The sequence below is a fragment of the Narcine bancroftii genome, chromosome 2 (assembly GCF_036971445.1).
Source record: "Narcine bancroftii isolate sNarBan1 chromosome 2, sNarBan1.hap1, whole genome shotgun sequence".
Lineage (NCBI taxonomy): Eukaryota > Metazoa > Chordata > Chondrichthyes > Torpediniformes > Narcinidae > Narcine > Narcine bancroftii.
The window spans coordinates 98,673,793-98,697,938 of record NC_091470.1 but is presented as its reverse complement, the minus strand read 5'-3'; the positions used below and the strand labels follow the sequence as shown (position 1 = coordinate 98,697,938).

At 43.7% G+C, this 24,146-nt stretch overlaps 1 protein-coding gene across 3 annotated transcripts in view; it reads right to left on the bottom strand.

Moving 5' to 3' along the window:
* LOC138753979 (prominin-2-like) overlaps nt 1–23,872 on the bottom strand; it is a 95,289-nt gene extending 71,417 nt beyond the window's left edge. Inside the window, exons 1-7 of one of the 3 annotated variants that reach the window (XM_069917646.1) lie at nt 23,767–23,848; nt 11,711–11,980; nt 11,333–11,593; nt 7,495–7,550; nt 2,431–2,633; nt 1,400–1,520; nt 498–561 (exon numbers count right to left, since the gene is read on the bottom strand). In XM_069917646.1, coding sequence (XP_069773747.1) covers nt 498–561; nt 1,400–1,520; nt 2,431–2,633; nt 7,495–7,550; nt 11,333–11,593; nt 11,711–11,747 — 742 coding nt within the window. In that variant the 5' untranslated portion in view covers nt 11,748–11,980; nt 23,767–23,848. Of the gene's footprint in view, nt 1–497; nt 562–1,399; nt 1,521–2,430; nt 2,634–7,494; nt 7,551–11,332; nt 11,594–11,710; nt 11,981–23,766 lie in introns of all 3 variants that reach the window. The other 2 variants (XM_069917647.1, XM_069917648.1) reach the window with 2 other exon arrangements.
* Nucleotides 23,873–24,146: the final 274 nt, after the last annotated feature.

Below are 24,146 nucleotides of genomic sequence, written 5' to 3'. Positions count from 1 at the left end.
TGTTGAGATAGCCCTAGCCGTAGCAAAAAAATGTATTATGTCAGCCAGGAAATTAGAAGATAATTTGAGAATACAACAGTGGTATATAGAAATGAATAAATGTATTCCATTAGAAAAAATAACATATAATTTAAGAAATAATGTTACAATATTTGAACAAATATGGGAGCCATACATGAAACACAATAGAGAAAACCTACCGGGGATGTCTACCACCTAAAATGACAGAAGGAGAAGGAAATGAAAAGAATTGACTCAGTGGAATTTCTTGTTTATTTTTATTGAGTGACAACATTGTTTGACTGGTTTAATTATCTTAGATTCTGTACTTTAAATGAATGGGAGGGGAGGTAGGGAGGGTGGGATGGGAAGAGGGGAGGGGGAGAAAATGACACTGTATATATTTGAAAAGAAAAATGTATGTATCTTGATCAATGTGGTTTATAGTGTGAAAAATAAAAAAAATTTTAAAAAAATCAAATTATATCAATACTTACGGGCAAGTTCTGAGATTATCCCATTTCTTAGGACTGAAAACTGTGCGGTAAGTCTAGATAAGTTCTGAAATTAAATTTTAAAAAGCCTTAGAAATTTTGTCCATAATTTTGCTTTATCTGATCACAAGTACCACAATTTTACAACTTCATGTCCATACTCAGAACTGACAAGATCCTGCAAAGTCTGGTGAAATATAACTCCCCAGGGAAACTTGAATGTTTTGGAAGATTCGGATGATTTGTGAAAAGTGAGTCAACCAAAGAAAAATAGAAAATTAATAAGATACTGTGGAAAAATGAGGGGAGATTTGAGAGAGGTATTTAAAATTATGTGGGGTATAAACAGAGTAAGTGTAGACAGGCTCTTCCCCCACTGAGGGTAGGTGATGCACAAATCACAGGGCATGGGTTAAGAGTGAAAAGGGAAAAGTTTAGGGGGAACTTCACACAGAGAGCGGTGGGGGTGTGGAACGAGCTACCAGCTAAAGTGGTGAATGCAGGCTCAAGTTTAACATTTAAGAAGAATTTGGGCAGGGGATGGGAGGGGTATGGGCTGGGTGCAGGTCAATGGGATTAAGCACAAAAATACTTTAGAACAGATTAGAAGGGTCGAAGGGGCTATTTCTGTGCTGTAATGTACTATGGTTCTCCTTGAATAGGAATGAACACAATACACCAGACTTTGGATTTTGTGACTGTGGTAACACCATGAACTGGATTTGGTTGAATAATTAGAAATCAGGAGTACCAAATAGAGGATGGACACAGCCAGTGGTGAACAGACACAGCCAGTGGTAAACAGATGCAGCCAGTGGTAAACGGACGCAGCCAGTGGTGAACGGACACAGCCAGTGTTGAACAGTCACCATCACCAGTGGTTTCATGTATGAGTGAGTTCTTACCTCAGGGATGTTGTTGGTGTAGGTGATCACATCCCTAAGTATTGCCCGAAAGGCAGTCACGCTGGGTTCCATGCCATTCGTCACATTCTGATTGGCTGTAAATGCACAGGCAACTCCTGCCCTAACCAATCATCGGGAAACGTCAGTGAGACCGGAACATCTCCCATGGGGAAGACCAAGTACAGTCACAGTGATAACACCCATATCGTTCTCTCCCTCTGTGCACACACACACACACACACACACACACACACACACACACACACTGATCATGCCCACCATTCCCCATCACCCATGTGCACATTCACATTGATCACACCCACCGTTCCCCGTCACCTCTCTGTGCACACGCTCACTCAGAAAATTATGTTCTAGTCAGTCTACCCCTCATATTTCCAAACTGGAACTGTTCCTCATCAAATGGCCCTGTGAAACCAGTAATTAAGTGAATCATCTCCACTGAGTTAGCCCAGGAGTTCATCGTTACCAGGAGTTCTCTCGATGCAGACTCTCCAAAACCTTTCAGGGTTGTATCAGGTCTCCCTGCTTTTGTCACACATGCTCCATCACACTAACTCTCCCCACTGTGCCCAGCAACCTCCAAATGGTCTAGTCCCCGTCACATACGCATCAATCACCAGTGCCCAGTCACCACAAGGTATGCACCAATCAGCAGTTCTCAGCCTTCGTCAGGTAAGCACCAATCATTAGGGCCCAGCTTCTGTGTGCACCAATCAGCAAGGCCCAATCTTCATCAGGTATGCACCAATCAGCAGGGCCCAGCTTTTGTGTGCACAAATCAGCATGACCCAGTATCTGTGAACACCAATCAGCATGGCCCAACCACCATCAGGTACGCACCAATCAGCATGGCCCAGCCACTATCAGGTACGCACCAATCAGCACAGCCCAGCCACTATCTGATATGCACCAATCAGCATGGCCCACCCTGGTGCCCTCACCCACAGCCTCTTGCCCACCCACCCAACAAACCCCACCCCCTCCCCACACACCACCTCAGGAGGACTCACAGAATGATGACGGTGGTCATCAGAAGGAACATCGCGAGGGTGCAGCGCTGACAGTCGGTGGATTTTGTCCTCTCCTTCACCTGTCCCCCACATTTACCACAGCAGCGACAGCAGCAGAAGATCAGTCCCACCAGGGGCATGAGGACAAAGAAGAGCACGCCCAGGATGAAGCTGACGAGATAGCCCGCTTGGTAGCGCAGCACCTGGAGAGGAAGGACCGCAGTGAGGTGACAGGCCAACAACAACCTCCGCAGAGCTTGCGACCATTTGTTCTTACATAGCCAGGCGCTATGAAAACTCAGGGCAGAGTTGACATCACAGCTTTCAGGGAAAGAAATGCTCTGATAGCAGGCATGGACGATTAGCTGCAGAGATTTACTAGGATGTTGCCGGACTTCAAGAACTGAGTTACAGGGAAAGATTCAACAGGTTAGGACTTTATTCCCTGGGACATAGAAGATTGAGGGGAGATTTGATAGAGGTATTTAAAATTATGAGGGAAATAGACAGAGTAAATGTTGGTCAATTTTATCTCACTGAGGGTAGGTGAGATACATGGGTTGAGAGTGAAAAGGGAAAAATGTAGGGGGATCTTCTTCACACACAGGGAGTGGTGGGAGTGTGGAATGAGCTGCCAGCTGAGGTGGTGAATGCAGGCTCAATTTTAACATTTACGAAGAATCTGGACAGGTACATGGATGGGAGAGTTATGGAGGGCTAAGGACTGGATGCAGGTCAGTGGGACTTGGCAGACTAATGGTACGGCACAGAGTAGAAAGGCCAAAGGGCCTGTTTCTGCACTGTAATGTCCTATGGCAGGGGTGGCCAACCTTTTGCATTCCACGTGTCAAAATAACTGGTGACAAGGAGGTCTCACGAGAGCTGGCCGTGATGTTGTATTTGGCTTCGGCCTTTTAACAAGTTGAGAGCAAACGGGAGGAGGAGGGAGGGTGGATGGAGCAGATGTGTTCATTGTATGTGGGGAGGGGTGGTGGCACTGTAGGGGTGTGGGGGAAATTCGGACTTGCTCTAGGTGCATCAGGCCTCCATCTATATTCATCCTGCCTTCTCCACTTATTGTGCCACTCTCTACACCAGGGGTGTCAAACTCAAATTCATGGAGGGCCAAAATTAAAAACTTGGACTAAGTCGAGGGCCGAACTAAATATTTATTGAAAATTTTCAACAACATCTGCATGTTTTCTCTTCTTTCAACATATGTAATGTTAAACTTTAGGATATAACTTTAGGAGGATAATGTTACAGGTCAGGAGTAGGTAGCTCAAGTTCACCCTTTGCTTGGTCCCTGTGGAGATGTAGTCAGCATTCACAGGCTGTGTCCATTTTGGCCTGCATCAGGACTCAGCATTTCCTGCTCACTCCTCAGGCTCTAAGCCTCTATTCACCCTCGACCCACCATCCCTCTACCTGACCAGTCCTTTACCCAACCTCTACTCACCCCTCACTCCACTCGCTCTGCCTCTACCCACCCCATCCTATACACGTCCCTCTACTGCCTCTCCCCTCAACCTGTTCCTCCCTCTACCCATCTCTCACCCTCTAATCACCCCTCCCCTACTCGCCCTGCCCCTCCCCTTTTACCTCTTCCCTATTCACCCCTCCTTCTACTCATCCCTCCCTCTAACTGCCCCTCGCACCACCATAACTTCCCCTGCCCATTACTCCTCACCTACACCCTCTGCCCACCCCTGCTTACCACCCACTCAGGCCCAGCGCGCTGCCAATCAGCCTTTGCGGACAGTCACCATCTCTCTCTTCACGTGCAGGGCCGAACCAGCCGTCCCTGGGGTCCGCGCGGGTGCAAGCGCTGAAGGCCGTGGCGACCGGGAGAAGTGCGCTCGCTCAGTGGAAGGGCCGTCCGGTGCCAGTCGCGCGGGGCTCGTGCTGCCCGGGGGCCGTGCGCAGCCTGCCATGTCCGTCGCGCCGACAGGAAATTACAGGCGCTCGCCCATCCGCCGCACCGCTCGACAGGTGGGAGAAGTGACTGGTTGTGCGGGGAGCCTTCCAACCGGCTTGCTGGCTGATGACATCGACAGACTTCTCGTGTTACAATTTCTCATGTTACAATGGGGAAGGATGTGCAATGAAGGGGGAGGATGGTAGGGGTGACATTACCAAAAAACAGCATCGGCTCTCGCTGCAGGGCGGGCCACCTCTAATACATTTTTGAAAAGATCTTGCGGGCCAAATATAATTATATCGCGGGCCAAATTTGGCCCACGGGCCAGAGTTTGACATGTGTTCTCTACACTAACCATGCCTCCTTCTAAGCACCACTTCTAATAAATCCAGTGTTCCACTTTTGCCACAAGCGCCATAGGTTGGACATCCCTGCTCTATAGTTTGATGGAATGGACCAGGTGGCTCCTCCTAGAACCCTTCTCCAGTTCCAATCTCACCTTTCCATTTCCCCACGCACTTCCAAGGGTTGGGACTCCCCTCACTGATAAGACAGTCCAGTAAGCACAACAGCACCTCTACAAAACCAAAGGGGTTCGCTATGCACCCCCCATCCCCATGCCTCAACACCTTCTCCAGGTGTGCATGAGCGAGATGGATCACAGCATGATACAAGAGCTGCTCTGCCCTATATCTAGAGAAGCCACGGACAGCATTGAATGAGGACCCCCCCCCCCCACCTCTACGGACCCTAGCGCTCCATCTCCCGGTGCCGAGCAACACACTGAAGGGCCTGTCCCACCCTGGACACACTCCCTTCACCCTTCTTCCATCGGGAAGAAGGTGAAATCACACACCAACAGCCTTAACACCTGGGTCTTACCTTCAGCCATCAGGCTCCTGAATGAACCTCACAACAGTGGTCTCACATGGCCCTTGCTTTGAACTGATTGATCATCTCTATATTTGATAACTTTCCTCTTGCCTTTCTACTTTGTACAGCTGCATGAATGTCAGAGTTGACCTGTTAGACTGATTGCAGAAGAACTCTTCCTACAAGATTGAAGGCTGACTGTTTTGAACAGAGATGCGGAGGAATTTCTTCAGCCAGAGGGTGGTGAATCTCTGGATGTTGTTGCCACAGGGGGTCGTGGAGGCCGGGTGATTGGGTATATTTAGAGCCAAATCATCTTTAAGGGAGAGATCAATGAGTTCCTGATTAGCCAGGGGAGAAGGTTGGGTAGTGGAGCTGAGTGGGAAAATGGATCAGCTCATGGTTGAATAGCAGGGCAGACTTGATGGGCTGAATAGCCTATTTCTGCTGCTATGTCTTATGGCACCACATATAATCTGACAAATATACTTGAATCTCTGTGATTGGTGAATGCTACAAACTGGGTGCTTACAGACCAATCAATGGACTTGCAGTCAGGGCTATCCTTGGCTTGAAGAGGGAACAAGGAGCAGACGGAGACCTGAGTGGACGAGAAGCTCTGCAACAAGAGAAGGGGTTGAAGAACAAGTCCTGGTGGAAAGGAGTGAAACACGAAAGTCTGCAGATGCCATGATTGTAGTGAAAACACACAGTAAATGCTGGAGGAACTCAGCCAGTCTCGCAGCATCCACATGACCGACGTTTCAGGCTTGAGCCTTTCTTCAAGGAATTAGCAAAGAACAGGAAGGCTGAATAAAGACTGGCCGGGGGAGGGATCAGATCGAGGAAAGATGTTAATTGGATATGATAAGGAAGAATTGGTTCAGGCTCTGTGAAAGGAGACAGAGAGAAAAGGGGAGAGATAGAATTTTGATTTTACCGGTCTGAAGAATGTCAGAGGACTCGGCATTGGTCGTTCACAAACTCAAAATCTTCGCTTCCTTACATGAGTTTTGGCAGCAGACCGGAAATGCGGTAATTAAAGATCGGGGCTTGCAACACATGTCATTGATAATGACTTATTCATTAGCCCGTTGTTCACAGAATGTCTGCAGTTAACTTCAGACATTGGTAAAATTTACTAGGGGTCTAAGGGGCAAAAACGCCAACCTTTTTACACAGCATGCGTACTGGGGAAATGGCAATAATTTCCTGGAACACAGCAGCGGCGTAAAAAACATGGAGACAGAGCAGGGGGGAGAGGTGACAGAGGTAAGAAGAAGATGGGGGGGCTTAACAGGAACTGGGGAATTTGACGTTAATACTGTCTGGTTGGAGGGCGCCCATTCGGAAGTGGAGGGGTTGTTCCTCCAATTTGCGGGGTGGTCTCAGTCAGGCAGTGCACGAGACATGGGCAGTCACATCAGCAGGGGAATGGGACGGGGAATTGAAACAGGATATCCATGTTACTGCCATGGACTGAGCCGAGGTGCTTGATGAAGCGATGCCCCAGTTGGCACTCAGTCTCTTCGATATGAGCACCGGATGCAACAGACAACCCCTGCAGATTCACAAGTGAAACGTTGCCTTAACTTGCAAGGATTGAGTGGAGGCTCCATGGGACAGGGATAAAAGGAAGTTCTTCTGCGGATGCTCGGATTAAGGGTGAAACACAGAAGTGCCGGAGCAACTCAGCAGGTCAGGCAGCATTTCAGAAAGTGAAAGGTAACCAACGTTTTGGGCCTGAGCCCTTCGTCAAGGCATGAGCAAAAGCCTGAATAATAGGTGGGGGGGGGAGGAGAGGAGGGAGGAAGGGTTGTGGGGGGGAGGAGAACAGGCCATAGGTGAATAAAAGTGGGTGGGCAGAAGAGAAAAAAAGCTGGGAGATGATAGGGAGAGGGCGTAGCTGTCCGAATGGAGAGGGAAGGAGGTGGGAGACTGGAGGGATGAGGAAAGAGATAGGGAGGGTTTAACTGAAACTGAAAAGTGCCCAGATGGAATATTAGGTAATGTTCCTCAAATTCGAAGGTAGCCTTGGTTAGACAGACAGAAAGTGTGCCTTGCTACCAAAGTGGATAACTTGGCAGGCTTATCTCCACGTCTTTGGGATGTGGGCAATAAACTGGAGCTTTCAGGGAAAGTGGGCGTAGTCACAAGGGGAGCATGAAAACTCCACATAGGGAGCACCTAAGGGCCAATTGAATCTGGAACAAGGAGACGGCAGCACCACCTGCTGCGGCTGTCTGAAACAGAATGCCCTGAATCCTCACCTCTTGGTAGTTCTGAGATACGTAGTTCTGATTCTTAATTTGGTTCTGAATTATCTCTGGAAATGAAACAGAAGAGAAATTAAAGGTGACACATCCCCTCATCACTGATCACAGAGCGGAATCTGAAGCCAACCGAAGAGCTTTGAGAAGCGTCGGTGAGAGGAAAAGTTCTCATCTCAGCCCTCATCAGGGGGGTCATCAGTGGATTTAAATTTAGACATATAGCACGGTAACAGGCCATTTTTAGCCCACAAGTTCATGCTGTTCAATTTACACCCAATTAACCTACTGTGGTACATCAAACAAGCACAAAACTCGAGAAGACTGTACTACAGGTTTTAATCAGCTTAAAATAGAACACCAAAGTGTACACAGGTCTGTGTAGCTTCTGACTCCATGTGCCCGACTGGTTTAGGAAGGGGTCAGCTGGAGTCTTTATATGGCCTGGTGATTGACAGTGGGCAGGTTGGGCCAGCTTCCCAGGTTGCCTACCTGCAGGTACTGTGGTTTCCCCCTGTGGGAATACTGGTGGAGTGCAGCCAGTGTAGCGCTAGTATCACCACACCCTCAACCCCCGATATGTTTCGAACAGAGGGAGGAAACCAGAGCCCCCGTGGAAAATCCACGCCGACATGGGGAGAACGTACAACCTTCTTACAGATGGCGCGGGATTCAAACCCCGGTCCCGATCACTGGCGCTGTAGCAGCGTCGCGCTAACCCGTACACCAACCATGCTGTCTTCAGAAAGGATTCTGCTTGCGTTTTCTCAAGCACCTTATACATCCAAGTGGGACTTTAATCCTTGGAGCAAAGAAGAATGATGGAAGATTTGATAGAGGTTTACAAGATTATGAGAGGCACAAACAGAGTGGATATGAGCAGGCTTTTTCCAATTAGATTGGGGGAGATAAATATGAGAGGTCATCGTTTTAATCTGAAAGGGGAAAGGTTGGGGGGAAGTTCTTCACTCAGAGAGTGGAGTGAGTGTGGAATGAGCTGCCATCTGACAAGGTGAATGCGGGCTCGATCTTGAGTTTTAAGAATAAATTGGATAAATACATGGATGGGAGAGGCCTCAAGGGTTATGGAATGGGAGCAGGTGAGTGGGACTAGGGAGATGATAGTCGGCACAGACTAGAGGGGCTGAATGGCCTGTTTTCTGCGCTGAGGCATTCTACGTTTCTAGAATTTGAGTGATTAGAAATTTACGACATTGAAAAATTTTTAAAAATGTTTGAAATATACAGCGAATTAAATGGTGTCCATTTCAGGAAAAACGCAGGGTCAAGATAATCTGGCATCAGACTGAACCAGACCAAACAGGACAGAGAGAGGTTGTGTACTCATTAACCCTATCACATGTAGGTTATTGGGCCCAACTGCCAGAAGGTTGTGTTAAAAGAATATGAATACCTGCTTTGCAGTTTGAAGGTTGGACATTGGCATGGAGACTGTGGGGTGTCTCTGATGGAATGAATGTAAACAGTAGAAGAGACAACAGTAGGCTGCAGGAAAAAGACATCAAGCTGGAGATATTGCAGACAAAATTCATCCACACCAGTTCTTGGATCTGAAGAGCCATGGTAGACTCCCCGTAGCTGCTTCAGATAGATCAATGTCAAAACATTTTTGTGGTGTCATTCTTTCTGGAACAGCAGGCATTACTGGTTGGGCTGTTCCCTGTTACCACATCTCCCGCACCCTGGACTGTGCCAATCAGCACCATCCCTCACCGACAGCTCCATGTGCTGAAAGAGCAACAGGTTTCGGACAGAACAATGGTGTCTTTCACCAAGGACAGCCCATAAATCAGAGAGTCCTCTGTCACTACTGAATCTATTCCTTTGTCCGGACCCACTGACTCAGGTCCAGAGACCTGGGTTTGATCTGCCGCAGTCCATCTGAACGGACATTCCACGGAAACGCAGCCAGGACCATCCGTCGCCAGGCCAAGGAGGCCACTGGCTGAGGCATATCCCCAGTCGTTTTCATTGGAGTCTACCCTCGGATCAGTACAGAGAGGCACATGGCAGCACGGTTAGTGTAGTGGTCAGCGCAACGCTATTAGAGCGCCAGTGACCCAGGTTCGAATCCTGTGCTGTCTGTAAGGAGTTGGTATGTTCTCCTCCCACTGATCACAAACATACCAGGGTTGTAGGTTAATTGGGTGTAATTGGGCAACACGGGCCCGTGGGCTGTAAGGGCCCGTTACCGTGCTGCATGTCTAAATTTTAAAAACTTAAATTAAGGATCATCAAGATCCACAAGGCCGAGTGACCATTCAAACCAATTGGAAGTGTGGCCAAGTAGCCAGATTGTGCAGTTAAACTGGACAGTCCCAAAATGAGTGTCCAAACCGCAATGCATTCCCCTGCTGTGGGCTGCGTGTTGCTTTGCCCTGACTGCAATAGGGTGGAACCACTGTTGTCCACCACACTGAGGTGCTGTGTGTCGCATAGGCAGTGACTGCAGTGGAATGGAGACAGTCACCTACCACCTTGCGTAGAATGCAGAATCGCAGAGTGGGTGGAGCAGGATACCAGGTGGGGGGTTCATCCCCAGCAGCAGCGTGACAGAGGGCCCTCTGATTTATGGGCTGTTCCCGGGGACACACACAGAGTCGGACATCCTGAACTGCCCGAACAGGAGACAAAAATGGGTTTCATCGAGTTGAAGGTCTTCCAGCAGTACTGGATGTCCAACATGTTTCTCTTTAATTGGAGATGTTTAATCTGTCTAACGAGCTGAAAGATAAAGGTGCGAATTTGCAGCCGGCCTCTGGCTGGCTAATTGAGTTCAATATGTGACATGAGGCAAGGAACCTTCACAACCCAATTCAAACTACTCTCTCCCCACACACCTCTTGCTGTGATACGGCTGGTGTCACAGTTAGCACAGTGCTTCTCAACCATATTTTTTCCACCCACATCCCACTTTAAGTAATCCCTGTGCCATCAGTGCTCCATGATTAGTAAAGGATTGCTTAAGGTGGGATGTGGGTGGAAAGAAAAAGGTTGAGAACCACTGTTTTAATCATACCTGAATGACTCGTTATGTGCACAGTTTCAGAACTCCAAAGGAAAATGGGCCAATGACAATTTTTCTCCAGCAAAATATTTCAGTAACAATTGGGTCGAGAGCAGTGACTCTCAACCTCCCCTTCCCACTCACATCTCCCCTTAAGCAATCCCTTACTCATCACAGAGCACCAATGGCCTAGGGATTGTTTAAAGTGAGCTGTGAGCGGAAAGAAAAAGGTTGAGAACCACTGAGTTAGCACAACGCTGCTACAGCGCCAGCAATCAGGACTGGAGTTCAAATCCTGTGCTGTTTGTAAGGAGTTTGTGTGTTCTCCCCCCAGAGGTTCCGGGGGTTGTGGGTAAATTGGGTTTATTTGGGCGGGACAGGCTCGTGGCCCGAAAGGGCCTGTTACTGTGCTGGATGTTTAAATTGACTAATTTTTAAAAAAAATTGGATTCAAAATTCTTGTGCTCAAGTCAAAAGTGCAATGCTTTAAATTCCTCATCCAAGGAATGACTTGACTATTTCAAGTGTATGACTGGATAAATTCACAATGTAAACAATCACTGATTGATTGAATTTCAGGATCTTGATGATACAGAATCTGAGAACTCAGTGGCAGGAGCAGACACATCACTCCATCAATCTGCTCCACACCCACCAACAGCTGGGATAAATCACCAAGATAAATTCCTCTCAATGTCGACCAACCCCTCCACCCTCCCCGACTCATCGGGGGAACACGGTGATGTTGCTGTAAACTCGCCTCTCACCCGCCACCCAGGTTAACAAGTTTGCATTGTTCTTGAGTCTCACCCACTGGGAAGTCATTGGGCTGCACTACGTCCAAGTACAGGTTGACCATGTTGTACAGAGGCTGGATTGGCCCGACCTCACTGCTCAGTCTGTTGAAGTTGTGCTGCGGCAGGTTTTCAAACTGAAGAGGGCCTGCTGTGCAATTCTGAGAGGCGCCGGGATGAGGAATGAGGAAAATGCCGGCCAGGAAGATGAGGAGATCCATTCTTCCTCTGTGGAGGCCCATGAAATGCCCTTGGGTTGAAGCTTGGAGCAGTGATCCTGTGAAATAAGCAGATGAACAGCAATTGCTCACTCGACCCAGCCATTTGTTTCAAAAAAAAGTGCCAAACTTTCCTTCGTGACCTCTTAGCCCACAACACACAGGGACTCACTGACCTTTCCTGATCTCGCCATTCACTGGCCGGGCAGACATCACTTTGTGGGCATTCTCAAAAGGAAGAATGGTTGGACAACCTTTTGGGCTGGGAATCTTTCTCAAAGCTCAAGCAAGAAATCTGACCCAAAACTGTCATTGTTTGTTATCTATATCAATGGTCTGGAAAATTGGATCAGCAAGTTTGCAGATGACACTAAGATTGCAGGTGTTGATTGGAGCTGAATTGCGGAAATGCAAAGCTGTGTTCCCCTGAAGAGAATTGCCTAAAACTTAAGGGAAAAATATAACATTTTAAAAAAATTTTTGCAACCATATTTAAATATTATAGGAAGACAGTTGTAGTGTCTCGCTTCCCTGTCTTCCACGTCTATTCTTCTACTGAGGGTGGGAAGGGGGTCCCATTCCATCCCAATCAAGTAAAGTCAAGAAAAACATAACAGCCTAGGTGCTGGCTGTCAGGCTGTGACAAATCCATGATGAGTCCCCTACCTTTGTTGTGGGGTCTTGAATATTGTGTATAATTGTGGTCTGTTGAGTAAGGGGAGGTGGGGCAGGGGAAATGGCTCGGACTCCATGGCGAATTTTGTATATAATGGATAACTGTAATTTGTGATTGATTATTGGAAATTGTTTGAGTTTGAAAATCTATAAATAAAATATTTTTTTTAAATTGGAGGCACTATGGACAGCAAAGAAGGTTGTAGAGGGACCTGGACCAGTTTGAAAAATGGGCTGAAAAATGGCAGATGGGATTTAATGCAGACAAATGTGAGGTGTTGCATTTTGGAGGGACAAACCAAGAAAGGGCACACATGGTAAATGGTTGGGCCCTGAGGAGTGCAGTAGAACTGAGGGATCTGGGAATACATAATTCCCTGAAAGTGGCATCACAGGTGGATAGGGTTGTAAAGAGATCTTTTGGCATATTGGCCTTCATAAATCAGAGTATTGAGTACAGCACCTATGATGTTATGGTAAAGTTGTATAAGACATTGTTGATACAAATTTGGAGTGTTGTGTGCAGTTTTGGTCACCTAACTACAGGAAAGATATCAATAAGACAGAAAGAGAGCAGAGAAGATTGACTAGGATGTTGCCTGGACTTCAGGAATTGAGTTATAGGGAAAGGTTAAACAGGTTAGGACTTTGTTCCCTAGAGCATAAAAGAATGAGAGATTTGATAGAGGTATGCAAAATTATGAGGGGGATAGACAGAGTAGGTTTTTTCCACTGAGAGTAGGTGGGGTAAAAACAAGAGGACATGGGTTAAGAGTGAAAGGGGAAAAGTTTAGGGGGAACATGGGGGAGAACTTCATACAGAGAGTAGTGGAGGTGTGGAACAAGCTGAGGTGGTGAATATGGGCTCAATTTTAACATTTAAGAAAAATTTGGACAGGTACATGAATGGGAGAGGTATGTAGGGCTATGGACTGGGGGCAGGTCAGTGGGTCTAAGCAAAAGAAATGGTTTGGCACAGACTGGAAGGGCCAAAGGGGCCTGTTTCTATGGTCCTAAAACGTTGACTGGCTATTTCTTTTCTTGGATGTTAAGTTCCCTCAGCATCTATTTCTTCTCTTGTGCATGAATCACAAAAGGGTTGATTTGGACGTGCAATGGTAATTAAGGGCTTCAAAGGTGATGGGGAGTGAGGTTGAGTGGAAAAATACATCAGCCATGATTCAAATGACAGGGCAGACTTTTTTTTTATTTTAATTTTTTATTTTTCACATTAGCCATGATACACACTTTTTCCTTTTCACATATACAGTGAGATTTTCTCCCCCCCCAACTCCCTCCGCCCAACCCACCACCCCCCACCCCCCCCATCCATTTAAGGTATACAATCTAGGATACATTAAACCAGTCAGACAATGTTGTCACTCAACAAAAATACACCAAAAATTCTACTGAGTCCATTCTTTTCTTTCCTTCTCCTTCCATCAACTTAGGTAATGATTGTCCCCGGTAGGTTTTCGCTATTGTATTTAATGTAAGGCTCCCATATTTGTTCGAATATTTCAATATTATTTCTTAAACTATATGTTATTTTTTTCTAATGGAATACATTTATTCATTTCTATATACCAGTGTTGTATTTTCAAATTATCTTCCAATTTCCAGGTTGACATAATACATTTTTTTGCTACGGCTAGAGCTATCTTAACAAATCTTTTTTGTGCATCCTCCAAATCAATTCCAAATTCTTTGTTTTTATGTTACTTAGGAGAAAGATCTCTGGATTCTTTGGTATATTGTTTTCTGTTATTTTATTTAATATCTGATTGAGATCTTCCCAAAATCTTTCTACTTTCTCACATGTCCAGATTGCATGAATTGTTGTTCCCATTTCTTTTTTACATCGAAAACATCTATCAGATACTTTTGGGTCCCATTTATTTAACTTTTGAGGTGTAATGTATAGTCTGTGTATCCAGTTATATTGTATCATACGTAGCCTCGTATTTATTGTATTTCTCATCGTTCCAGAACATAATTTCTCCCATGTTTCCTTTTTTATCTTTATATTTAAATCTTGTTCCCATTTTGTTTAGTTTTACCATTTGTTTCCTCATTCTCCTTTTCTTGCAGTTTAATATACATATTTGTTATAAATCTTTTGATTATCATTGTATCTGTAATCACATATTCAAGGTTACTTGCCTCTGGCAAACTCAAACTGCTTCCTAATTTATCCTTCAAGTAGGATCTCAATTGGTAATATGCCAGCGCTGTATCTTGAGTTATATTGTACTGTCAATATTAAGGGTGAATGGTCCGATAGTATTCTAGCTTTATATTCTGATTTTCTTACTCTATCTTGCATACTAGCTGATAACAAAAATAGGTCTATTCTTGAGTATGTTTTATGTCTAGCCGAGTAATATGAATATTCCTTTTCTTTTGGGTGTTGTTTCCTCCATATATCCAAAAGTTGCATTTCTTCCATTGATTTAATTATAAATTTGGTTACTTTGTTCTTTCTGTTAATTTTTTTCCTAGTTTTATCCATATTTGAATCCAAATTCAGGTTGAAATCCCCTCCTATTAATATGTTCCCTTGCATATTTGCTACCTTCAAAAATATATCTTGCATAAACTTTTGATCTTCTTCGTTAGGTGAATATACATTGAGTAGATTCCAAAACTCTGAATATATCTGACATTTTATCATTACATATCTCTCTGCTGGATCTATTATTTCCTCTTCTATTTTAAATGGCACATTTTTACTAATTAATATAGCCATTCCTCTTGCTTTTGAATTATACGCTGCTGCTGTTACATGTCCTACCCAATCTCTTTAATTTCTTGTGCTCCAATCAGTTAAGTGTGTTTCTTGCACAAATGCTATATCAATTTTTTTTCTTTTTTCAGTAAATTTAGCAGTTTCTTCCTTTTAATTTGGTTATGTATTCCATTAATATTTAAAGTCATATAGTTCAACGTAGCCATTTTATACTTTGTTTATCTTCCCTTTCCGTTTTTCCATCATTACCTTTCCTCCTTTTCCATTTCTGTTTTCTTATTTTAAACCCTTTATAAGACAACATTCCTAAAACATCAAACATTTTCCTTATTCTCCTATTTAAAACTTCTTTAGCCCCAATCTCCCCTTCCCCTCCTGAGTTGTCCTTTATCCCTTGTCGGACAACCACATCTCCCCTCTCCATTTGGGTTTGCGAATTCACTCGCAAGCGTCAGCTGACTTTGCAGTGACCGCAACTCCTCCCCACCCAGCCCCCCCCAGAAAAGATTTCACTTTTCATATGTAACAAAGGTCACTCTTTTAGTTCCCTCCTAATTCCCTCTATTCCATTTCCTTCCCTTATTAATTCTTGTCTATACTATCTATATTTTCCTCTAAATACGGATACATTCACGTATGCACATTCTACATATACACACTTATACCTCTTTACCCACATACATATAAATCGTGGTCATTTTTACTCTCATTACACATCTTCATCCCTCAGTCTATTTTGTAATTGTTCTGCAAATTTTCGTGCTTCTTCTGGATCCGAGAATAGTCTGTTTTGTTGTCCTGGAATAAATATTTTCAATACCGCTGGATGCTTTAGTATAAATTTATACCCTTTCTTCCATAAAATCGCCTTTGCTGTATTGAACTCCTTTCTCTTCTTTAGGAGTTCAAAACTTATATCTGGATAAATGAAGATTTTTTGTCCTTTGTACTCCAGTGGCTTGTTGCCCTCTCTTACTTTTTCCATTGTCTTCTCCAGTATCTTTTCTCTTGTAGTATATCTTAGGAATTTTACTAAAATAGATCTTGGTTTTTGTTGTGGTTGTGGTTTAAAGGCCAATGCTCTATGTGCCCTTTCTATTTCCATTTCTTGCTGTAGTTCTGGACATCCTAGGATCCTGGGGATCCAATCTTTTATAAACTCTCTCATATTCTTGCCTTCTTCATCTTCCTTAAGGCCCACTATCTTTATGTTATTTCTTCTGTTATAATTTTCCATTATATCTATTTTCTGAGCTAACAGTTCTTGTGTCTCTATAACTTTTTTTATTAGATTCCTCTAATTTATTTTTTAAGTTCTCTACCTCCATTTCTACTGCTGCTTCTCGTTCTTGCACCTTGTCCATTCTTTTTCCCATTTCTGTTAAGGTCATATCTATTTTATTCATTTTCTCTTCTGTGTTGTTTATTCTTCTTCTTAAATCATTAAATTCCTGTGTTTGCCATTCTTTAAATGACTCCATGTATTCTTTAATAAAAGAAAGTATATCCTTTATCTTGCCTTTCCCTTCTTCTTCTATTTCACTGTACTCTTCCTCTTCCTCTTCTTCTTCCTCTGGGTTGGCCATCTGTTGTTTCTTTGTTGCCCTTTTCTTCTCTTCTTTCTTGTTTTCATTGTCTTCTGTGTTCTCTTCTTGCTGCAGGTGTTCTGCAGCTGTCGTTGCCGGCTGTGGAGATCGACTCCCCAGCTGGTCTCCCCTCCCGTCGGTGTGTTTTTTTTCATGCGCGGTTGCGCACTTTTACTCGGCTCAACGAGCCATTTTTGTAGTCCACTTTCTACCGACCTGAGAGAGCGGGTTTCTCTCTCCACCACGGGCCTCTTCGAACAGGTAAGGCCTTCTCCTTCTTCCTCCGTTGTCTTCTCTTCCTCTCTTCTTATCGTTGATTTCGATTTTTCTTTTTTTGTCGCCATCTTCTTTCCACCTTTATACTCACTTTTCTTTAACTTTTATTTCTGTGCCTTTGTGTTTTCCTTTGTTTTTTTTTGACTTTTCTGGAGAGGGCTGGAGTTCACCGTCCGGCCACTACTCCATCACAAGACTCCCGACAGGGCAGACTTGATGGCCTAATTCTGCTCCTATACTTATGGTCTGATGGAACGTTGACCTTCATGGCTGAAGGGATTTAATTTAAGAGCAGGGAGAACTAATATCCTTAATACCAGCACAAATCTCTCTCCAAACAAATCTCAACTCTTGTTTCTAGTGGATGGCCTGACAATTTTTCCACAATCCATCTGCCCTGCTCTGGCCCTTGTCTATATTCCTGGCACCTCTCTGCCTTCTCTCAGCTCACAGTCGACCAACTGTGGATCAACAACAAACTTGGATAGGTGAACCTCAATCGCTTCATCCAAATCATTGACGTAGATTGAAAATCTCCCCCCCCACCCACCATCAATGTGATCTACACGACAGGGATCATTGTCCGATGAGGATGCACAAAATCATTGAGGACCCCTTCAACTCTGCACACAGCATCTTTCAGCTTCTCCGTCGGGAAAGAGATACAGGTGTATCGGAGCCAGCAACGTTTGGCTGAGGAACGGCTACTTCCCACGGGCAGTGAGAATGCTGAACGACCAAAGGTACTGATCACATGAACCCTCCAAGACTCTTGTATTCATGAAACAATATTTATTTATTCACGCAGATGAAATACTTGTCCTGTGAAGGTATTGTTTGTCTGCATGTGTGTTCCGTCTGGTGGTGTGTCTGCATGTTTGGCACCAAGGACCGGAGAACGCTATTTCGTCAGGCTGAACGTGCAATCAGATGACAATAAACTTTACTTGACTTGAAAACAGTTGGGGTCCCCACAACATCCCTCTGACCACACATGAGCTTTTGATTTCTTTATCCACTACTTTCTGTCCACTCTGAAATCCATTCCATTATATTACTCTCAATCCCATGGTTCAAACTTTGTTTAATAACCTCACACCTTCAAAGAAAAAATTCCCCTCTTCCCCACTTCACCAGCGACTACCCACAAAAAGTTCAACTGTATTGTCAGAGTGCACACATGACATCACATACAAGCCCTGAGGTTCTTTTTCCAGCGGGCCAGGCAGAATTTCTACTTCTCAGTCGGGCAAAAAAAATATATACTCAAGAAAAAGTACGCACACCAAAGAAGGAAATGCCAACAAACTGTGCAATGCAGAAAATAAAGATTAATTGCTCAATGGCTACGTGACGTCATGTCTAAATTTTGAGAAGATGAGATGCTCCATTTCCAATTTGAATAATACATTTTCAAACACTGTGGGGCCCCTTATAGAGTTACTTTTATACAACTCCTAAAATTAAGATATGTTAGATTTTATTTGATAGTTTTCATAAGTTTTTACTTAAATAATTTCCAGAGTTTTAATTTTTTAATGTTTTTGAACAAGAAAATTTATGTTAAGTTTTAATGCACAGGTGAAATTAAATAAAATTTTCTAAATTACTTTTATAATCGCTGATTTGTTATGAAGGTAGAAATGTTGACTAGTGAAATAATTTATCACTCTGATAAGAATTTTCTCTTCTTTTTGGCCAACAAATTGCTCTTTGAGATTGGCTTTAGCTGGGGCTAGAAAATGACGAGTATTCAATGGTGGCATTCAGAAAGGAGGTCTTGTATTCCATTAGAAAAGATAACGTATAATACAAGCCTCGTCTACCAGTGGAAAAATTAAACAGGCAGAATACTATTCATAGTCTGAAAATGAGAGGTTATCCATATAAAAGAGATCAGGAAGAACTTCTTTAGCCAGAGGGTCGTGGATGTGTGGAACTCACTGCGCCATACAGCAGTGGAAGCCAGATCGCTGGGAGTATTTTAAAAAGAATGACAAATATCTCATTAGTGAGGGCATCAAGGGATTATGGGGGAAAGGCCAAAAATGAGAACTAGTGTAGAGTAGCTTAGTGTAGATTTATGGAACAGACTCGATGGGCCTAGTGGCCTGGTTATGTTCCTTTGTCTGTGAAAAAGCTTCTTTCTTGGTGGTGGGTTTAGATCATTTTACGGTATTGTTATGAGCCCAGAGGACCCCAAAACCCAGCAGCAATAGAAATTCACCAAGACAAATGGTTACTTCTAATGATCATAAATTTTAAATTTAACTGTAAAAATCTTTAATTTTAAATATTTAATTTAGACATACACCAAGGTAACAGGTCCCTTTGGCCCACAAGACTGTGCCGGCCAAATACTCCAATGAACCTACATCCCCGGAGGAAACCGGAGCACCCAGAGGAAAACCCACACAGACACGGGGAGAGAGTACAAACTCCTTACAGACAGATTTGAACCCTGGTCGCTAACGCTGTAACACCGTGGCGCTAACCGTGCAACCCCATAACTTGTGGGGGAATTCGTTGCTTTTCATTTCCATTCATTTCTCCAATTTTATTTTCATGGGTGATGTTTTTCATTTCCTTGTTAACCATGGTTCCCCACTTCCAGACATTTCTGCGTTTTCTCCCAAGACAGATACAAGGTATTTGTTGAATTTTTCTAGAATTATAATTTCTCATTCCCAGACTCTAAGATCTCTTTGTTAACTTTTGCTAATCATTTCCTTTTCATTTTAATATTTATCACTGCACTACTCTGAAATTATATTTCCCTTTTCTCTCAATAGCTTGGTTGTCTTATATTGAATTCTGAAGCATCCACTTCCTTTTGACAACGTTATGAGCCTTTCCCTTTGATCTAACACGATCATTACTTCTTCAGTTAGCCAAGCTGAACAACTTTGTTTTCGTGCCTTAGCAGAATAATTATTTGTTCTTTAAATACGAGCCGTTACTTATTTACCATTGAAATCTTTAAAGTAGTTTCTGAATTGACTGTAGTCATATCATACTTCTAATTTGATTATGATGTTACAGCACAAATAAAAATGCCTACAATTGACAGGGAAAATAGACTGGTCACGTTTCAGATGAGTTATGGGGGTTTTGCAGCACCGAAACAGGCCTCGTGGCTTCACTTGTCAACCAGATTGTCTCCCCACGTTGGTCCCATTGGCCTACATTTCCCCCTGATCCATACAAGCCTTCCTTGTCCATGTACCTTTCCACATGTCTTTTAAACAGTACCATCTAACTCTCTCTACCATTCCTCAAGTCTTTCCACTTTACCATCGTAACCACCTCTGCCACTTCCTCTGGCAACTCATTCCATATAGCCAACACCCTCTGGGTGATAAATATCCCTCTCAAGTGCCATTTACAACTTTCCCCTCTCACCTTCAATCCATGCCCTTCAGTTCTAAATTCAAGTTTATTGCCATCTGATTGTACAAGTACAACCCGACGAAACTGCATTGTCTGGTCCTCAGTGCAAAACATACAGACACATTCTAACACATTGCATGTACTGACAAATGACACATATGTAGTACACACACACACACACACACACACACACACACACACACACACACACACACACACACACACACACACACACACACACACAAACACACACACACACACACACACACACCCCTATTATCTGGCACCTATGGGGATTGATAGATGCTGGATATGTGTATTTTCTGGTTTCTTAAGACTTACCCTTACAATGCCTGACTAATACACCTGCATTAAGAATAAACAGTTTAAAAGACAAAAAATATTCTATTGTACTTAACTAAACAAATTTCACCTCCATGAATATATAATCTTAAAGCATTATACTTTATTTTCAGTCACATTCTTTGAAAACATTTAACCGTCGCTGCATCTACAGGTTCCTCCCCCTCCACGGAGCCACCCGGAAGACAAACATTAACATTATAGATAATTAACCCCCCCCACCCCACCAAGTTTACAGATAAAACCTCTGACCAGGGCAACCCTTACTAAACAGGGATAAGGAGACATTTTAAGAGAGTCACCCCAATGACAAGCGGCATCAACCAGCTCTTCATCCTGGGCGATGCCATTGCTGTTATTGAAACAGCTGCTACAAGCAAAGCCCGACAAAGGCCCTCCGCTGGCTGAATATTTGCTCCCGTCTCCAGCAAAGGTTTATGTTACTTCAGAGAACATTTACTTCTACAATTTTAAAGTTGCACATTTTTACCTATTATTTTATTCTTATTTATTTCAATTTTTTTAAAATTTATTTTCCTCAGTTTTATTTGCCAGTTGCTTGAATTCCGGATACAGGGGATTTTACTCTACATATATAAAAATACATAAATATTTTCTAATAAATACTAGATTCAGTGGATTTGTATGACCGGTTCATTCAGTTATTCATCAGTATCACTGCCTGTGGGAAGACTCCCTTATCCAAGGAAAAAGACCATGACTACCTGTACCACTCAAGATTTTATAAAGTCCTCCCTCAGCCTCCTGCACTCCAGGGGGAAAAGGTCCCAGCCTATCCAGCCACGAAGCTCAAGCCCAGTAACATTCTTGTCTTTATCCGGCTTGATCCTAACTTTCCGAGAGCTGGGAGATTCAGAACTGCATGCAATTAGAGGCTCAAAGGGATCTGTTGGGTACAAGGATACCCAGCGCTGGAGGTTAGCAAGGAAGGAAATCAATGCACCTTCGATAAGGTGCCACATGGAAGGTTAGTTAGGAAGGTGCAGTCTTTAGGTATAAATTTTAAGATAGTCAAATGGATTGAACATTGGCTGAAAGGGAGAGGCCAGAGAGTGGTAGTGGATAATTGTCGGTCAGGTTGGAGGCCGGTGACCAGTGGTGTGCCTTAAGGATCTGTATTGGGCCCATTGTTGTTCGTTATATACATTAATGATCTAGATGATGGGGTGGTGAATTGGATTAGTAAATATGCAGACGATACTAAGATAGGTGGAATAGTGGATAATGAAGAAGGTTTTCAAGGATTGCAGAGGGATTTGGGCTGCTTAGAAAAGTGGGCTGAAAAATGGCAGATGGAATTTAATGCTGATAAGTGTGAGGTGCTTCATTTTGGTAAGAAGAATCAGAATAGGACATACGTGGTAAATGGGAGAGCATTGAGGAATACAGAAGAGCAGAAAGATTTAGGAGTGACGGTACATCGTTCCCTGAAGGTAGAAACTCACGTGAATAGGGTGGTGAAGAAGGCTTTTAGTATGCTGGCCTTTATCAATCATTGCATGGAATATAGGAGTTGGGAGGTGATGTTGAGATTGTATAAGACGTTGGTGCGGCCTAATTTGGAGTTCTGTGTGCAGTTCTGGTCGCCTAATTATAGGAAGGATATAAACAGAGTGGAGAGAGTGCAGAGAAGGTTTACCAGAATGTTACCTGGGTTTAAGCATCTAGAGTATAGGGAGAGATTGGACAGATTAGGTCTTTATTCTTTGGAGCGTAGAAGGTTGAGAGGGGATTTGATAGAAGTATTTAAGATTATGAAAGGGATAGACAGAGTGGATGTGGATAGACTATTTCCGTTAAGAGGAGGAAAGATTAAAACAAGAGGACATGAGTTAAGAATTAAGGGGCAGAGGTTTAGAGGTAACATGAGGGGGAACTTCTTTACTCAGAGAGTGGTAGCCGTGTGGAATGATCTTCCGGGAGAAATAGTGGCGGCGGAGTCAATTGTATTATTTAAGAAAAGGTTGGACAGGTATATGGATGAGAAGAAGATGGAGGGTTATGGGCATTGTGCGGGGAGGTGGGACTAGAAAGGGGTGTTTGGTTCGGTGCGGACTAGAAGGGCCTTATGGCCTGTTTCCGTGCTGTAATTGTTATATGTTATGTTATGTTTGTGTTTAGCAATGAGTTGAAAACCTGAGTCATGGTGCCATAAGGTATTGATGTCACACCGATCATAAAGAACACTCTTACAAGAATCCTATTTTATTCTCGATGCACTCTCTTCAACTCTTCCTGGATCATCTACTCTTCTGGGGCAATTTTCACCAGCCAATTAAACCCACATCCTGACCATTGATGGAGATCCCAGAGCGCGGCTGTCTCAGGAAGAACCTACAAACTCCAGACAGCACCCGAGCTCAGCATTGAAACCTAGGTCACTGGAGCTGAGAGCCACTACCCTGATGCTGGGAAATTATATCGAGTCTCGGTTCGACCGCACCTGGAGATAGTCTCGGTTGCTATTTTATAAACAGGACATGGAGATGACAGAGGGGGCACTGGGGTCCTTTTCAAGGATGATATTAGAAATGTGGGACGTAGTGGCCGGGAAAGGAGACGTGGATTCTGAGCCTTTTTCCTTCAGATATATTGCCCGAGGCCCTATTTAAAGAGGTCGTCCAAATCTAAGCGTCCTTTGATAGCATCAAGAAAGAGAGCTTCCTTTTACAGGGAAAGAGCATAATTAAAAGTTGTCAGTGGAGGGATTTCAGAAGTAGCTTCTTCATTCAAACAGTGGGAGCAGTTGGAACTTGCTCTCACAAGGAGGGGTGGAGATAAGCAGGGAGAAGGAAAACGAGGGTTTTGTCCTGATTTTGCACAGACTCTTTGGCCCATCAAACCCATACATCAACTAGCCAACATTTTTTATGTTCCTCACATTTAGATGAGCGATTTTGGGTGCCGTAGAAGTGCCAGCATGGACAGTTTTGGCTGAATGGGCAATGTATAGACCGAACATAGAATTCTGCAAGAGTAAAATAACATACTGACAGACTGAAGTCTCAGGGATTCTCTGCTGTGGAGTCCACCCAGCAGAGCACTGTAATCCACCCAGCCACAGCCTAGTACTCCCAGGGTGATGACAGAAAACACCTCACTTTTCAGAAGTACCCACGGCAGCTTTTTTTTAAAAAAAACAGAGTTCCAGAGAAGCTGAAACAATCGTTACCTGGTCGATGTTCTGGAGGCAGCCTCGGTTCGAAGTTTGGCTGTTCTCCCCGGATCTTTCCTGAAACAGCTTCCGTTCCTGTTAAAACAGATATGGATTGAGAAACATCAGAGCATAAAAACAAAACCTGCTGGACAGGTTCACATTGTGTTTCAAGGTGAAACAAGTTCTGATGGAAACATACTACATAAACCAAGATTTTTAATAATGACATAATTATTTACTCCATCAGCATCATTGTCTGAAGGGAGTGGTTTTATTTTTCTTGAATAACCCCACCCTGAAGATCATTTCGAACTTGTTCATCACATGTCTTCAGGCAAAAATGCAAACTTTAAAAGGTAACAGTTTGAAGTCGGTCATCCATGAGCATCCAATTA